At 50.4% G+C, this 18,613-nt stretch overlaps 1 protein-coding gene across 1 annotated transcript in view; it reads right to left on the bottom strand.

Annotated features, from left to right (window-relative positions):
• OTOA (otoancorin) overlaps positions 1-18,613 on the bottom strand; it is a gene marked incomplete at its 5' end in the record, with an annotated part of 58,896 nt that overhangs the window by 33,995 nt on the left and 6,288 nt on the right. Inside the window, 6 exons of the mRNA XM_080678664.1 lie at positions 1,833-2,048; positions 5,698-5,821; positions 7,471-7,610; positions 9,011-9,111; positions 13,879-13,982; positions 17,745-17,980. Coding sequence (XP_080534790.1) covers positions 1,833-2,048; positions 5,698-5,821; positions 7,471-7,610; positions 9,011-9,111; positions 13,879-13,982; positions 17,745-17,980 — 921 coding nt within the window. The remainder of the gene's footprint in view (positions 1-1,832; positions 2,049-5,697; positions 5,822-7,470; positions 7,611-9,010; positions 9,112-13,878; positions 13,983-17,744; positions 17,981-18,613) is intronic.

The raw sequence follows: 18,613 nt of genomic DNA, 5'->3' as shown, positions 1-18,613 counted from the left end.
TCTGATGCTTTATGACAACTATGTCTGTAGCTGGCACCCCTCTGAGGTTATACTTGTTCCCGCCTCATCTGAGTGAAGATGCCGGGGTTTTCCATATAAGCAGGCGGATTCCTTGGTTCTACAAAGGCTGGTTGTGTGGCTTCCCTCAGTTGTGCTCTAAAGGATGGATAGTCTCTAATGCTCCCAAAGAAGGCAGAGCCTTTCAAACTCATCCAGAGCTGGAGGAACAAGACAGGCTCCCTCAGCTCCGACACCCATTCGCAGGGAAATGCCAGGTGAGCCCAGGTGTCCCCAGTCAAAGCAGGGAAGGGCTGCCACGCCTTCAGACTAAAGTTGCCACAAAGCTAGAAGGGACAGGTGAATGGGCCAGCCTTGGCCTGGAGGCAGGTGAGGACGGGCTGGCAGTGGTCCTGGTGCCATGACGAGGCTGCCAGCCAGGAGCTGAGCGAGCAGGCTGTGAAGCCAGGTGCCCTGGGTTCAGTCCCAGCTGGGTGCCTTTCCTGCGGCCACGGCAATGCCCGTCTACGCTGTGTGCCTCACAGGAATGACCTGGAGAATCAGTTAGGACACTATGCACCCCAAGGGTTGTGGGGGACTAAATGATTAGCTCACTGAGAACAGAACCTGGCCCAGGCTAAGCGCTTAACAAAGGCTGTTGTTGTCATATTGGAATTGGCCCCAATGCAATCCTCTGGAGCCACTTTGCTTCCTGGGAAGGGCTGACTGTGAGCTAAAGAGCAGGGCCCACACTGTGCAGGGCTCAGGTCTCCAGAGCCCTTCCTACTGGGCCCAGCACAGAGACTAATCCCCAATAAAAAGGCCCGTCCCCACCCCGAAGCTAGAGTGTGAGCCAGATACTTCCTCCCCGTATTGCCAGGGCCACATGCAGGAGACAGAGCTGGGACTGCCCTAACCCCACTAAGCAGGAGGTTCTGTGGGGACAGACTGGAATGAAAGAGCATTATCTCTGACACGGGATGAGCGGTGTGTTCGCAGCCTCAACAACTAGCAAGGAAGTCCTAGGGTGAATCTCAAGCTTTGCTCAACGAGGGCTCACACCCATCGAGCGCACACGTGGGGCCACGGGGTGTCCCCACCTCTTCCTGGGTACTGACTGCGTAATCCTTGTGGCCGCTATGGAATAGATGTGATTGTTACCCATCTTATGTTACAAATAGGGAAACTGAGGCAAAGGGAAGTTAAGCCAATTGTCCAAGGTAGCAAATGTCCAGCTAGCAAATGGAAAGACAGGATTTGAACCGAGGAGTCCGCCTTGGCTATCCGCCGTGTGCACAGAACTGGCCGTTGGGTGCTGGGCGTTGAAAAGAGGTCAGAGCCCTGGCCAGTGGCTCAGTGGTTAGAGCATCAGCCTGCACACGAAAGGGTCAATAATTCCATTCCCAGTCCAGGGCACATACCTGGGTTGCAGAGTCACGCCCCACCCTCAATGGGGGCACATATGGGAGGCAACCAATCAATGTGTCTCCTTACCCAAATGTTTATCTCTCTCTCCCCCTCTTTCCCTCTCTTCCACTCTCTGAAAAGCAATGGAAAAAATGTCCTCAGGTGAGGATTATCAACAACAAAAAAAGAGTTCAGCCCGGCTGGCGTGGCTCAGTGGTTGAGAGTCAACCTATGAACCAGAAGGTTATGGTTTGATTGTAGCACATGCCTGGGTTGCAGGTTCAATGCCCGGTGGGGAGCATGCAAAAGGCAGCCAATCAATGATTCTCTCTCATCACTGATGTTTCTCTCTCTCTCTCCCTCTCCCTTCCTCTCTGAAATCAATAAAAATATTTTTTTTTAAAAAAGAGTTCAGAGTTCCCACTGACCTTGTCATGGGCCAAGTATTTGGTGGACAAGATGATCACCTGGCTCTTGGCCCAGCCTGACACCTGGCTGAGGGTAGAGATGGCACCGTGCACAGCCTGGGGGGACAGGGACTCCAGCTGACTGTGGGTCAAGCTCACGATTGCGTCCGACAAAGAGCCCAGGGTCTCATTGAGCGTCTGGTTTTCCATGGCAATGTCCACGAGGTCGGCCTTGAGCTGGCAGGGGAGCAAGCTGCAGTGAGAGTCGATAGCAAGTAGGACAGGGGTGCCCTCTGGCTGCGTCGTGGCGTGTATGGCTCCACAAGGCCTCCCAGCACCATGCCTCGCCAGGGGGAGAGGAATCCAGCCTAGGGAGGGACTCCTGCCAGGCCCAGACAGCCAGTCTCCCAAATGAGAACACCGCCTCCTCCGGCCTTGACCTTGCGCTTCATTTAAATACTAATTTGTTACTAAATCAGCCTGAAAGCATGCCAGGAGGAAACAGACAACTTCACCCACAGTGCCTCCCCGCTCTCACAGTATCTGTTTCCTGTGTGACCTTGAACTCTACAGCTATATACATGGCTGTCTTCCTTTCCTGAAATACCCAGGGGTTTTATGATAATGTGCAATCTATGTAAAAGTAATTCCCAGTGGTAACAAAAAGTAAGTCTCCTGAAAATCCTGCCTCATACAAATAACTATTGGCAGGCCGGAGAAACCAAGATGGCGGAATAGATAAACACCTAAACTGCTGCCTCGCACAACAATTTCAAAACTACAACTAAAAGACAAAATGGACATCATCTAGAACCACAGGAAGGCTGGCTGAGTGGAAATTCTACAACTAGAAGGAAAGAGAAAAGCACACTGAGAATCACAGGAGCTGCGTCAGGCAGAAATACTGAGGCACACATGCGAAGAGGGCTGACAACTGAGTATGCAGCTGGCTTTCTCAATCAGGAGGGAGACACAAGCTCCGGACTGCTCTGAACTCCATGTCCGGGCGAGACCCTGGGGACCCAGACTCATACGGGGAGAAACTGGACTGTCTGGCAGTGGGCGGAACTTGAGGGCAGCTTTCTCTCAGAGCTGCTTGCAGCGATTACCGCAGGACACTGAGACCAAGGGGCCTCTTAGGGCAGGGCTGAAGGGAAGCCATTGCTGTTTGCTCCGCCCTGAGACTCCGCCCCATCCAAGCTGTGCGCAGAGGCTTTTGCATATGAATGGCTTGGTCCTGTGAATTCTAAACTTTACCTAACAAACTGCAGCTGAGTCAGAGAGACCCAGAACATCCAAAAGAAGGACCAAGGCCCCACAGCAGCTTGCATTGCTTCACAGCTGGGCCTCATTTGGGCACCTCCAAAGCCCAAACAAAGAAGAGGAATCTGCAGATCTCTCCATAGCTCATGCTGGGTGGCCTCAGGCAGAGGCTAAATTAGCATATCCTTGGAGATCCAAGAGCCAGTGTGCCCACAGGTCAGAGTAGGACCATCCAGATTACAACTCCTCACATCCATAAGGGACACACTCAGGCAGCAGACTCAGTGAGCACCAAAGCCCTACTGTAGCAAGTCTTGTCTCATAAGGGTGTCTCCAGCACAGAAGTTACCCCATCGTAGACATAGCTGATCCTCACAGCCAATTGGCCTGGAGGTCAATTCCCCCCAGTGATACCAACAACAATCAAGGCTTAACTACAACAAGACTAGGCACACAGCCCACAAAGGGGTGCACCAAGAGTGTTCATTTCAGGTAACTGGGGAGGCTGAGCCACTGGGCCCTATAGGACACCTAGCACACAAAGCCACTCTATCAACTCAAGGAAGCAGCCAAAATGCGGAGACAAAGAAACAGGTCACAAATAAAAGAAATGGAGGAAAGCAAATGACTGGATATAGAGTTCAAAACCACAGTTATAAGGTTTTTCAAGAATTTTCTAGAAAAGGCCAATAAATTTAGTAAGACCCTCGAGGATATGAAAAAGGACCAACTAGAAATTAAGCATACACTGACTGAAATAAAAAATAATATACAGAGATCTAACAGCAGACTAGAGGATCGCAAGAATCAAGTCAAAGATTTTAAATACAAAAAAGCAAAAAACACCCAACCGGAAAAGCAAAAAGAAAAAAGAATCCAAAAATATGAAGATAGTGTAAGCAGCCTCTGGGACAACTTCAAGCGTACAAACATCAGAATTATGGGGGTGCCAGAAGAAGAGAGAGAGCAAGATACTGAAAACCTATTTGAAGAAATAACGACAGAAAACTTCCCCACCTGGTGAAAGAAATAGACTTTCAAGTCCAGGAAGCACAGAGAACCCCAAACAAAAGGAATCCAAAGAGGACCACACCAAGACACATCATAATTAAAATGCCAAGAGCAAAAGACAAAGAGAGAATATTAAAAGTAGCAAGAGAAAAACTGTTAGTTACCTACAAGGGAGCACCCATACGATTGTCAGCTGATTTCTCAACAGAAACTATGCAGGCCAGACGGGAGTGGCAAGAAATATTCAAAGTGATGAATAGCAAGAACCTACAACCAAGATTACTCTACCCAGCAAAGCTATCATTCAGAATTGAAGGTCAGATAAAGAGCTTCACAGATAAGAAAAAGCTAAAGGAGTTCATCACCACCAAACCAGTATTATATGAAATGCTGAAAGGTATTCTTTAAGAAGAGGAAGAAGAAGGAAAAGGTAAAGATAAAAATTATGAACAACAAATACATATCTATCAACAAGTGAATCTAAAAATCAAGTGAATAAAAAATCTGATGAACAGAATAAACTGGTGAATATAATAGAATCAGGGGCATAGAAAGGGAGTGGACTGACAATTCTTGGGGGGAAAGGGGTGTGGGGGGTACGGAAAGAGACTAGACAAAAATCGTACACCTATGGATGAGGACAGTGGGAATAGGGAGTAAGGGCAGAGGGTGGGGTGGGAACCGGGTGGAGAGGAACTATGGGGGAGGGGGAGGAAAGAGGAACAATTGTAATAATCTGAACAATAAAGACTTAATAAAAAATTAAAAAAACAAATAACTATCAGCTGCTAAGACCTCTATGCCTTTATAAACATGTACTTTATAAATAAATGATAGTACATATTTTTACGTAATTGGAATATGAACAGAAGTGTACTTCTCTATATTTTTCACTTAAAATGATATCTTACAAAATTCCACACTTCTGTGACCACCTGGACAATTACTTTATGTCTGTCTAGCGTTAGTCAAGTGTGTTTCCCAATTGCTTCCATGTTACCACCTGTAACATGACCTCTGCACAAAAGCACAAAAGCAAGCACGGTTCATGTTCTAACACCTGAATTTGTATGAAGAACCTATGTATTCACTTGAGATGTGTGTGCCCAGTGTTCCAGGCCTTCCTGAAATGGCCACTGGGGGACAGCAGAGTGAAGTGAAAGAAATAGCTGTCCCCGCTCCAGTTCCCCAATGCAGCCGCCTTCCTTCCCTGGCGCTCAGCTTCCACATCTGCTTCCACATCTGCCAGCGAGGGCACTAGAGCAGCGCTGCTCGCGGGTGGTCTTTGGGCGGCAGCAGCACGTCACCTGGGCGCTGGTTAGACACGCCGTCAGCTCCACCCGAGGCCTCAAAAGCTGCCCTTACCGTCCCGCAGTGACCTGCACCTCTAAGCTTGCGGTAGCCACTCGGAGAGTTTTGATCTAAACAAAGTTTTTCCTAGTGTTGTGTTGCTCCTTCCCACGTTAAGCTCTGTGTTTGAGACACCTTCTACTCTCGCTGGATCTAGGTCCTGATTAACCTTAAGTGTTTCTCTCAAAGGCCGGGCAAGACTCCCCATTTCTCTGGCCAGTAAAACTGAGGCCCGGCCCCGGGCTGTGCATCCCATCTGCACCTTCTGGACATGAGCCTGGAAGCCCCGGAGACGGCTGCACTTGATCATCTGGTGGAGGAGGACTCGGGCCAGGGCGGCGTCCAGCAGCTCCAGGTCTCCATAGAAACAAACAAGCAGCCCCAGCCTGTGTGAGAGGAGAAGGGCCTGGCACCGGGCGCAGGGGCCTGAGCAAGACAAGCAGGGGAGCCCGGCTTGGAGCTGGGTCAGCTGTCAGCTCTCCTCCTCGGGGGAAGGGCCTGAGAGCAGCCCGGTGCGGAGTTAGCCACAGAAACGGCCCCCTTTCCACTGGAGACACGCCGCTGCCCGCCAGGGGTTCTCTGGGGCCCAGATTCATGCTTGGGATGCTTACAAACCACACCCCAGGTGATAATGACTTTTCTCAAAAGGAAAGGAAACCGGGAGACAGAGAAGTGTCGGGCAGCAGTGGGCTGTGACCCTGGCCCAGCTGGGAGCACCGTCCCCAGTGGTGAGGAGCACAGCTCAGGCCAGCGGACTCAGCAGGTTACTTGACCTCTCGGCAGGCTGCTGCCCGCAGTCCATCTGCGCAGGCGGTCCGGCCCCAGAGGCTTTGAAGGGGAAGGTTTGCTGTGTTGGTGAGCACATCGTAGTACGTGTGATGGGTGTAGGACTGGGGACACTGAGCGTGAGGCTAGGCATGCTGAAGGTTAGCACACTTCCTGGCGGGGACGGAGCACACGTTCAGTCCTGGCTGCTCTTAGCATTCCATGCTATCTCCTGGACGTGGCGTGGCTGACCGCCCGCTTGGCCATGCTCCACCTGGCTCCGCCCTCCCAGGACACGGACATGCTCAGACGTGTCCACAGGAGAGTAGCTGGGTCAGGGGAGGGTCTGACATTGTGTCTAAAGAGAAAGGTGACGGGGAAGCGAAGGCTGGATATGAATAAGCGCGCTGAGAATAATAACATTTCTTGAGCACATAAGTGTGTGTTCCTTACAGGGACCTCAGGGAGGTGGGCAGGTCCTGGGCTCCCCTTTCACAGGCAGAGAAAGGGTGGGCAGGTCCTGGGCTCCCCTTTCACAGGCAGAGAAAGGGTGGCACAGGGCGGGTCGTAAACACGGCCGAAATCACTCGGCTTGTAAGTCGCAGAGCCAGGATCAAACCAGGAGGCCTGGCTCAGGTCCCCCTAGCTAGCCTTTGTGTAACCATAGAAACACGGGACCCAGGCTGCTGGTGAGAATTTCTAGGGATGGAGGAAGAAGGGGTAACACTTTTCTGTAAGAACATTCTCACAAGTGAGTTTGAAAAACTTTAAGGTGATAGGTGATGTTGGAGGAGACAGCAAGGCCCTGGAGATACCCCACTGCATGCCCATACCCCCGACATTCGGAATCTTCCTGGGCACAGCTCCTGCTGGGAATGGCTCCTGGAGGATCCCATTACAACCCCTAAATTCTAGAGCTGATCTCATGTGGGTTCTAACAACCCGCCTGAGAGTCTAGAGAACAAGGGTTTACAAGTATGGGGACCCAGGAACTGTTTCTAGTACTCCACCCAACTCGCTGGGAATTGCACATTTACCTTGGGATGGACAGCGTGCTGCGGATTAAACCCTGAGCTTGACAAAGATGCATAAATGCCTGGCACCCAGGAGACCACAGAAAGCCTCTGTCCCCCCTCAGGCCTTGGAGAATAGTCTTGGAGGCCCCAGACTATTCGCTGACGAGCCACTCCCCTTCCCTCCCGGAGCCTTTGCTGCTCAGAGGAACCTGACGCTTAGAGCCCATCTCGGGCAAAAGCTCCGAGGGCCCTGCCTGTGGACGGTAGAGGCGTTCCTCATGTCGAAGTCGGAGGAGCCGATCCGCTCCAGGAAGGCTTGGGCCAGCTCCGGCGTGATGTCATAGACGGTGTCCAGCTGCTTGGTGGCATTGTCATAGCTGATGAACAGCCCCATCTGGTGGACAAGCACAGAAAGGTCATGCGGGGAGGACGTGGCCAGCACCTGCCCTGGGGTGGGTGATGCGCCATCCCAGACACAGGGTGCCATTCCCGCCCCCGTGGGCGTCTTCGCGGCCCCTCGCTGCTGGGTGCTTCCTGCCTCAGAAAGCCCCACTGGTATTTAAGGAAGCATTATTTTTCATATCCATGAAGCTGAACTTTTTTTAAGCTAATGTTTGCACATTTACTTCTAGATTTGTTATATTGAGGTTAGAGAATGTGGCCCACAAATTTCCTGCTTTGGGAAATCAGTTGTTTTTATAGATGAGTGAGTTTATAAATGGCCTCGGGCAATTAAAAACATGTATTCTTTGTAAGATTAAGAAGTGAACTAGAATAGAATCTGAGTAGCATATCTTTCTATTCCTGCTCACTTTTTGCCTGTGTCCAAGGCTGTTCCATTAACGCCCCTGTTTCAATGCGCTGTTTTCTGAGCTTAAAAGCCTCAGACAGCTGCCTCGCCCTCGGAGACTGCCCTTTGCCCTGTAACATGCCCTCAGCGGGGCCCGCTTTCCCTGCCCTTCCCCACACTTCTAGATGAAGAAGAAAAGGTGCATGTGGCCTCTTGATCCTCGGCAAAGCCCCCACCCAGCTTCCTCGGAATCTCACCTGCCTTCGTCCCGAACTCAGCCCTGGGAGGGCAAAGCGGGGGTCAGCCCATGTTGTAATAGGGTTACAACATCGAAGACATTCAACACGCGCCCAGCCTCCCAGGTGAAAAGAGGAACCTAGTGCTGCCTCCGGTTTCATAATAGCCAGGCATTGTTGGGTCAGTTGGCCCTTGAACAAGCCTGTCACCTGATGCAAAGACTTCTCTCACGGGCCAGGGACGGAGGGGCACTCGGGGTGGAAGCGGAGGCGAGCCCCCCACTGCCCCCCACCCCGCTCTCAGTGAACGCCTCAGGTTGGCGGCACGCTTTGGGGGCTGCAGGGTCACTGGTCAGCCCCAGGAGAGAAACAGCTAGCCACGAGTTAAGTTCCTCAGGACAGAGCTCAATGCTACTCCTCCACGTTGCCTTCCACTTGGGCTCATGCCTCCTGGCCGGGAAACACTAGTGCTATTTTCCATGGCCTTTCTTGAGGACAAAAATACTCAAGTGATTTTTGGTTCACAGACAACCTCCTGTCACCTTGGCTTGCGTCGGAGCTCTCCGTGGCCTCAACTCCCCTTTTCTCCGCTTGTCGGCACTAGGACACAGTCGAGGCTGACGGCGGGAGGCCCTTCCCCAAGCGTTTCCTTAGAGACCCGGCTGCCCTGCGCTGGGTCAGTGTCCAGTGCCCAGGGCACCTCGGCTGCTGGCTGACCTCGCCCCAGGGAGTTAGCATGGGGGACAGTGAGTGTGCCTCCCGACTTACTTCCATAGGACTAATTTTCATAATTTCTTCAAGGGGGAGGTGGACCATGTATCTGCCCAAAATCCATAAGTTTTCTGCGCTGACCCAGGAAGCAGACCCATCTGCAAGCAAATAAATAAATGGTTTAGTGAGTGCGGGATTGAATAAAAGCCTTGCGCTGTGGTGGGACTTGGCAGGACCTCCTTCCTGCATTCATTCACCCGTTAGTTCATCCGCTGACGTTCACCGGCAGCACCCTGCCCCCGGGATGCACGCCGCGCGCTGGGAGGCACAGATGCCGCCAACGGGGCTTTGTTACTCAACAGTGTGCTGCCAGCAGCACCGGGAGCTGTTAGAGATGCAGATCATTTGTTAAGACCTCAGACCACAAAATACAGCTTTATGTTAGCTCACTTCGTTACTAAGTAATCTGGCAACTTCAAATATATCTGACTCTTTTATTACTAACCACAGTTATCATCCTTGTTGACTGTCGCCAAACTCTGCTTGCTTGGGCCTTCCTGTGAGCTAGAATGCCTTTCACCGAACCAGGGGTGGGGAACCCCTGCCAAGGGCCAGGTGGATATTTATAACATCATTCTCGGGCCCTACAAAATTATCACCTTAAAAATGAGCCTGTTATATTTGGTCAAACATTTAATTAACTCACCCCTAATGCCTTGGCAGGGCCAGACCAAATGATTTCAAGGGACTTATATGGCCCGCGGGCAGGACGTTCCCCACTCCTGATACCCTTCTGCTTCCAAATCCTACCTTCGAGATTGAGCTCAAACATTTCCTCTTCCCAAAAGCCAACCTTGTCTCCCAGCCAGCAGTACTTTCTCTCTCCTCTGAACTCCCAGAGGGCTCGGTCACTCTGTGTGAATTACCCCGTCAGTGGGATTTCAACAGAACTTGAAGAACCATCATGTGGAGAAAAGGGACCCTTGTGCACCATGAATGGGAGTGCAGATGGGTGCAGCCACTATGGAGAACAGTATGGAGGGTCCTCAAAAACATAAAAATAGAATGACCTTATGATCCAGCAATCCTGCTCTGAGGTATTTATCTGAAGGAAATGAAAACACTAATTTGAAAAGATATCTGCATCCCAGCATTATTTACAATAGCCAAGATAGGGGAGCAGCCTAAGTGTCCATCAGTAGATGAGTGGATAAAGAAGTGGTACATATTACAATGGAGTATTACTCAGCTATAATAAAGAATAAAATCTTAGAAACCATCAACAAAACAACAAGAAGCCCACTGCATGGGAGAACATATTTGCCAATGTTATCTCCTATAAGGGTTTAATCTCCAAAATTTACAGAGAACTCATACAACTTAACAAAAGGAAGATAAACAATCCAATCTAAAAATGGGCAAAGGACCTAAATAGACACTTTTCAAGAGGACATACAGAAGGCCAAGAGACATATGAAAACATGCTCAAAGTCTCTAATCATCTGAGAGATGCAAATCAAAATGACAATGAGGTACCATCTCACACCTGTCAGAAAGGCTATCATCAACAAACAACAAGTGCTGGAGAGGATGTGGAGAAAAAGGAACCCTCCTGCACTGCTGGTGGGAATGCAGACTGGTGCAGCCACTGGGGAGAACAGTATGGAGATGCCTCAGAAAGTTAGAAATGGAACTCCCATTTGACCCAGTGATCCCACCTCTAGGAATATATCCCAAGAAACTAGAAAACACCAATCAGAAAGGATGTATGCACCTCTATGTTCACAGCAGCACAATTTACAACAGCTAAGATTTGGAAACAGCCTAAGTGCCCATCAGCAGATGAGTGGACTGAAAAACTGTGGTACATCTACACAATGGAATACTACGCTGCTATAAAAAAGAAGGAACTCTTAACATTTGCAACAGCATGGATGGACCTGGACAGCATTATGCTAAGCAAAATAAGCCAATCAGAGAAAGATAAATATCACATGATCTCAGTCATATATGGGATATAATGATCAACATAAAGTGATGAACAAAAATAGATCCAGAGACAAGGGATGGTGGGGGGAGGGGTAGAGATCAACCAAAAGACTTGTATGCATGCATATTAGCATAACCAATGGACACAGACACTGGGGTGGTGGAGGCCAGCCCTTGGGGGTGAGAGTGGCCAGGGGGAGGGTCAATAGGGGGAAAAGGAGACATATGTAATACTTTAAACAATAAAAAAAGAATAAAATCTTGCCCTGGCTGGTGTTGCTCACTGGTTAGAGCACCCACTTGCACAACAAAGGGTCTCAGGCTCGATTCCCGTTCAAGGGCACATACCTGGGTTGCAGGTTCGATCCCCGGCCCCAGTTGGGGCTCAATCAGGAGGCAACCAAACAGTGTGTCTCTCTCACATCTTGCTCTCTCTTTCTCTCCTTTTCTCTCTCCTCTCTCTCCTTCCCTACCCTCCTTTCTTCCCTCCCTCTCTTTTACTGTCTCTAAAAATCAATGGAAAAAATATCCTCAGATGACGTTTAACCCCAAAAACATTTGTTTTAATCTATGACAACATGGATGGATCTAGAAGGCATTATGCTAAGTGAAATGTCAGAGAGAGGAAGACGAATACCATGTGATCTCACTTACATGTGGAATCTAAAGAACAAAATAAATGAACAAACAAAACTGAAACAGACTCATAGGCACAGAGAACAAACTAGTGGTTGCCAGAGGGGATAGGGTTGGGGGAGTGGTGAAGGGATTAAGCAGTACAAGTTGGCAGTTATGAAATGGTCATGGGGATGCACAGTGCAGCACAGGAATACAGTCAATAGTATTGCATAGCTATGTGTGGTGCAGGTAGGTACGAGACTTGCTGGAGGGATCACTTCATAAGGTATAGAATGTCTCATCGCTGTGTTGTACATCTGACACTAATATAATAGTGTGTGTCAACTCTGATTGAAAAAAATTTAAATATGTTTTTATTGATTTCAGAGAGAGGAAGAAAGAAGGGGAGAGAGATGGAAACATCAATGATGAGAATCATTGACCAGCTGCCTCCTGCACGCCTCCTACTGGGGATCAAGCCTGCAACCCGAGCATGTGCCCTGACAGGGAATCAAACCATGACCTCCTGGTTCAAGGGCTGACGCTCAACCACTGAGCTGAGCAGATTGAAAAGTTTTTTAAAATTTTTAAAGAGCAGTTATGCCCAGGATCCAGTTTCAAGTTTCCCTGAGCTAGAACTGGCCCCATGCTCCAATCTTTCCGTAAAAGACTTTTATAAACAACAACATTCATTGTTGGCATTTGGGGGGAAGAAGGAGGCAGGGAGCCTTTGAGAGGTGCAGTGAGTCGTCACCAGGAGCAACGATGGCAGCCCTGCTGCAGGGCTGAGTCACGCGAACAACAGGGTGACCCCCCCAACAGGAACCAGAGCTTTGGGGTGAGCACAGGATCCCCTAGATGGGGACTCGGGACATTTGACTTGGTGATTAGCAGAGTGGCTCCAGCAGGATAGAGAATTGGGGGAGGGAGGCTCCCCACACTCCAACCCCACAGGCTCCCTCTGTCCCTGCAGCAGGACCCACCCCCACCCCACGGCTTTGGCAGAGCCTGGCCCTCCCTGCAGAGCTGGCAGGCCTGGCGCCATCCCCACTTTGGAGGGACCACGCATTTGGATCAGTTGAAATGCTAGGTCTCCCCGATTCCTTGGCCCAGGACCTGCAGACCACAGCCCACCACCTGTGTTTGTACACCTGCAAGCTTGGTTTTTACACTTTTCAATTGTTGAAAGAAAAATCAAAAAAGAAAGAATATATTGTGACCCATGAAATTCAGATTTCAGTGTCCATTAATAAGGTTTATGGGACACAGCCAGGCCTATTCATCTCCTGCCTATGCCTGCTTTTGCTGTAACACCAGAGTTGAATCATGGAGGCAGAGACCATCGGTGCACAAAGTCTAAAATATTTACTCGGTCCCTTTGTACAAAATGTGTGCCTGGCCAGGCAGTCTCTCCACCTCCCCTCCAGTACCACAATAGCTCTGCACAGCGAAGGTGTCTCCAGTTCCTCTGTGTCCCAGTGGCCGACAGATGGGAGGCTTTCTGAAAGTGTTTAAAAGCTCGTCCTGTGTGTACACTAACATTAAACACTCCACAAGCTGAAGCTACCTAAGCAATTGTTGGCATGGAACTGGACGCTCTGTGCCCCCAGAGGGACATGGCAGGTTTTTGATAAACATTTCCCAAATAAATGGATCCTGACCTATTTCTGCTTTGGTTGCCAGGAAGCTTAGGGCTAAACTTCGGTGTTTTATTTCCTAGATTTTATTTTTTTATTTTTTTTTAATATATTATTTTTTATTTCGAAGAGGAAGGGAGAGGGAGAGATAGAAATATCAATGATGAGAGAGAATCATTGACCAGCTGCCTCCTGCACGCCCCCACTGGGGATCTAGCCTGCAACCCAGGCATGTGCCCTGACCGGGGATCCAACCGTGACCTCTTGGTTCGTAGGTTGATGTTCAACCACTGAGCCATGCCGGCCGAGCTAGATTTTATTTTTAAAGGTTATCTTGTGCCACTTTAACACAGAGGTTTTCATACAGATCTTGAACCTGTGACCTCACTCTAAAGGCTCATCTAAAGTCTAGGAGGCCACCCCACTTCCATCCCACCAGGAACCTGGGGCGCGCCGTCTGGGAGATACGGATGCAGCCTTATTTCAGGCCTGCGCACATGGAAAGTGCGCCGATGAAGCGGGTTCGCGTTTTCTTCCCCGAGCCACACAAACTCTCCGGCAAGTCTGGGGAGGGGCAGGTAAAATCCTAAGTGACACAGAACTCGAAGCCCTGCCTTCAGAGATGCGGCAGTCTTTTCTGAGGATGGACGGCCCCTTGGGCGGTCCTGCATGCAGGCTCACCGGTGGCGCTGGAGGGTGCCCGCAGCACGCCGGCCATCCAGGAGTAGAGGGCTCTCTGGGAACAGGCTGAGGTTTGGTCGTAGAGGTCTTTGAACACCGCGGACCTAAAGGACACAACACAGGTGTCAGTTAAGGAACAAACATGTGGAGGTTGCCCTGAGGGGCAGCCAGCTCACACCCCAGCCCCGCCCCCTCCACGTTGGAAACCTCCTGCTCCTTGCTGTAGGAACCTGATTCCCATTCCTCCTCTGCCCTCCGTTGGATCCTTCCCAAGACTGGTCTCCACGTCCTCACCTCAAGGCCACTGTTTTGGTAACATCTTGATTGAAATTATAATTCACATGCCATACAATTTCCCATTTAAAGTGTACACTCTGATGGTTTTCAGTGTAACCACAGAGTTGTACAACCATTACCACAATCAACGTTAGGACATTTTAAGCACCTCACGGAGAATCCCCGTGCCCTCAACTTCCAGCACCCCCACTCCTACAGACCCCACATGTACTTCCTGTCTCTGTGGATTTGCCTCTTCCGGACATTTCAGATAATGGACTCAGACGAGGCGTCGTCCCTGGGACTGGCTTCTTTCATTTGGTGTCATGTTGCCAAGGTTCATGCATGTTAGCACTTCATTCCTTTTCGTGGCCAAATAACATTCCACTGTACGGACAGACCACATTCTCTTCATCCATTCATGGCTGGGGACTCAGAGGGGCTCCCCCCTTTGTCTATGATGGCCATGCTGCTGCAATCATTCGTGTACAGGGTGTTTGTGGACACATACTTTCATTTCTCTTGGATACATGCCCGGGATGGACGTGGCTGGGTTAGGTGGCAGCCCTACATTTAGCCTTTTGAGAAACGCCAGACTGTTTTCCGAAGTACTTGCCCGTTTTACGTTCTCACCAGCAGCGTGTGCGGGCCCTGGCTTCTCCGTGTCCTCACCACACCTGTCACTGTCTGACGTGCTGCTTATAGACCCACTGGGTGCACAGTGTCTGGGTCCCTGTTAGCCACTGAAACCTGGTCTCCCCACCACCCCGCTCCTGTGACCCACGTCACCGTCACCTCCTTGCTGGTCCCATTTGGCTCAAAGACGAGTTGATCCTTCACAGCAAGGCGCAGTTCACCACCCTGTTCAACCTGCAAAGCAGCTGGGGGTCCTCTCCCGGGGCCCCCCTGCCCCCCACCCACCGGACCGTCTCCAGCCTTTGCAAGCTTACTTTCCTCTTGCCGCTCTCCCAGTCACATCAAAGTGAGCAAGCAAACTGTCCCTTAAGTCCATCTTAATATCTTCTTCCTGTGTTTTTGTTTTCACTGGCTTCTTTTGCTTGTTGTTGTTTTTCCAGGCCTGAGGGCGTGGAAGGGCAGCACACCAGGTTCTGGGCAAATGGTGAGCCTCCTCCATGGGAAACCTCGCCCATCAGTCCCTGTAGTCTGACCTGGGGGAGTTCATCTCTTTGTGCCTCAGTTTCCCCATCTGGAAAATGAGGAAGGGAATAAAGGCCTCATCCTCACAAGAAGAGGGGTGATGGGGCAGAGTAGGAAAAGGACAAAATTGGCAAGAGCCAGGCAAGCCCCACGGGGCCACCCACCGTGGATGCCGTCTCCTCTTTGGGCCTCAGATTCTTTATCCATAAAAGAAGAGGCTGTTTAGATGACCTGTTAGCATGTCTTCAGGGGACGTGGGGGCATATTCCAGACCCCCACTCGAGCACTGAGAACCGGGATGTTAGATCGGCATTATTCCATTGTCTTTCTGTCCGTGAGATCCGTAACCTTTCCCCACTCTTACTCAGGGTCCATAGAAAGTTTTTGCAGTAGCCATCTACACCCCTCTTTCTCATAAAGCGCCTCGATTGCTCTTGGAGAAACATTTCTCCCATTCCTGGTTCACCCATGAGGTTTGAGTGGGACTGTCACCCCATCTAAGCATTGAGCGTATTAGATCCATTTACAACCCTGATTGGACCAAGAATGGCATGTGACCCAGTCTGGACCAGTGAGAATCAGGTCAGGACTTGGCTTGGACCTGCTGGGAAGAGACTTTGCCCCTCTGGGTAAGGCCTCGCTCGCAGGGGAGGGACCCTGCCTGACACAGGCCCATCAGGACGGCAGAGCTGGGGGACAACGGTCCAAAGATGTTCCTGACGCCATGTGAGCTTCTGGACTTATCTGCACCTGAAACTGTTCAACTACAGGATCCGATAATTCCCTCTTGGAAACAAGAGTTTCGAAAAAAGTTTGAATGTGTTTTCTGACACTTGAATCAGATGAGCAGTGGTCAATAAAATTCCTCTCCCAATCGCTTTCTCTCCCGTCTACTCCCACGCACATCAGCCTGCAGGAGCGGGGAGCGGGGAGCAGGATCCGAGAGTTGAGCGGACTGTGTAATGGCACAGAGCAAAGCGGGCCCAGAATGGACCCTGCGACAGAATGAGGTCGGCACTAGTACACTGCCTGTGTCCCCTGCAGCCCTTCGGGGATGAACTCCCCCAGGTCAGACTACAGGGACTGATGGGCTAAAAGTAAACATACACACAGACTTGCCCACGCTGTTGCTGTCACCGGTCCTTCCCTTCTTCTAAATCATGTTTAGGTTTGGAAAGGCTCTTTAGGGCCATAAAGAGATGTAATTAGTAAAGGGAGCTGGCAGTGGTCGCAATGCCTAGGGCCTGTCAAGTCCCGGACACAACCCTCTAACTGGCGTCCCGCACCCAAGGTATAATTTCTCATGACAAGGTGCTGCCCCTCTTCCCCCCACCCCCCACCCCCACAGTGCCCGCCAGCCCCGCCCTAGGGAGGAGGGTCGGTGGGAGGGCGCCTTCTGGCCCAGCTCCTTTTCACCAACAGGAGGCCGGGCTCGGCACCGGAAGCCGCACGCCTCGCTAGCATTGAGTGGCACCGTTTTTTGTTATCATTTTTACTTTTATGACTACCTTTACTTAAGACAAATAATACTCATTTCCCATTTGCAATAATGATATCAAATTTTCTTTTTAAATAAATACTAAGGAAAAATTGAGTCCCTATAAAGAAAAACAGGAAGTAAATAACAGCACAGATGTGTATAGATATGGCAAAAATTGTGAGGTCTGGAATGACTGGAATTTGGAAGATACTAATCAAACCATCTCTAAACTCCACAGGTTTCCAGCTTCTGTTCCAGACCTCACACGTTGACCTGTCCTACCGCATTCTCCCCTCTGCCCTGTACAGGGTGTCCCAAAACATGTACCACACTTTCATAGCTGAGAGCTCAATTGATGCTTCTTTCTTTTCAGCCAGACTAAGCTTTGAACAAAGGAAATTCATCCTAAAATGCTACTGGAAGTTTGAAAATGCAGTTGAAGTACGAACATTACCTTTATATCTAAGTGTGTGTAAAAATGTAGACACACTTTAACAGCGGATAATGCGCTCAATTTTCACTCCTTTTCAGGATTAACCGATTTGAAATAATGGGTGAAGCCAGAATAAGCTTTGAACAAAGAAAACTTATCCACCAGACTTTTTTGTATGGGGAGAACATACAAAGAGGTAAAGTTTACGGTACAAAACCGGCAACAGTTGACGAATTGAGTGCGCACAGATACCGCACGAAGTGACTCTTGATGTTGGGATTCCACTGCGTTACCGGCAGCGCCTGGACCAGAAGGGTCATCAGGTTGAAACAGGCACTGACAAAAAAACTTACTCATTTCTGTAGATTCTTCTAAATTTTGAAAATGAACTGGCTGTTAGTAAATACTGACTTTACAATCATTCAGTGCAGATGCATTTTTTGGACACCCTGTGTCACCTCCTGGACTCTCACAAGAACCTGCGGGCGGCGAGTCGAGTGAGAGGGCTGGGGGACTCACAGGTTCCTGAAGGCATCCTCACGCAGGCCCGGGGGCAGCCTCGCGGGGAGGCTGGGCTGCAGGAAGCTGCCCGGGGACCCCCGCAGCAGCTTGCCAAGGACCTCCACACACTCCAGGGAGCTCAGCTCCTGGAAACACCTCTCCAGTGTGATGAGAAGCAGGCTGCGGTTCACCCCCGGGCTTTGCAGGGCTTGTTTCCGAATCGCTCCCAAGTCAACGACGATGCCTTCCAGCTCCTAAAGGCATAAACGAAGCGGGGCGGGCGGGGGGTGGTCTTGAGCACCGTCTCTCGATGCAGAGGCGCTGAAGGGACCACATTAGCAGCAGCGAGGAAAGGAAGGACCACTGTGTAACCCCACGCTGCATGGCAAGCCTTCTACCACCTGCCATCGCCTCCAGGACCAAGTCAAGGCCTCCACCTGCTCCCCCCACACAGCACACCCTGTTCTGAGATGCCTGTGACTGCCACACCCCGGCCCTGGCTCCAGCTGGAATTCCTCCCAACTCCTTCCCCTACTGAAACCCAGCTCATCCTCCAAGGCTGAGCTCAGGGGTCACATAATTGATGTCCTCTCTAATCTCCTCCTGCTTCAGTCAGATCAGTTCTCCCCCAGCACGTGCTCCTAGGAGCATCTTGAGCCAAACTCTGTGATGCATTCGAGATGCTCATGGGGCTGTCTTTCCTCCAAGCCAGTGGTCAGCACATCAGCCTCACTGGGCAGGCGCCCAGCACCATTGTAGCATCTGACTTCACTGGGGTGGGCTGGAGCCCTGGCACCTGATTCTAGTGTGGGGTTGATCCAGGGGCATCCTTGAGGCCCAAGCCATGTGACCAAGTAGAATGCCTGGTACGTAGACAACCTTGAGAA

Source organism: Plecotus auritus (assembly GCF_963455305.1).
Source record: "Plecotus auritus genome assembly, chromosome: 7".
In the NCBI taxonomy this organism is placed as follows: domain Eukaryota; kingdom Metazoa; phylum Chordata; class Mammalia; order Chiroptera; family Vespertilionidae; genus Plecotus; species Plecotus auritus.
This window is presented reverse-complemented; position numbering and strand designations above follow the sequence as displayed.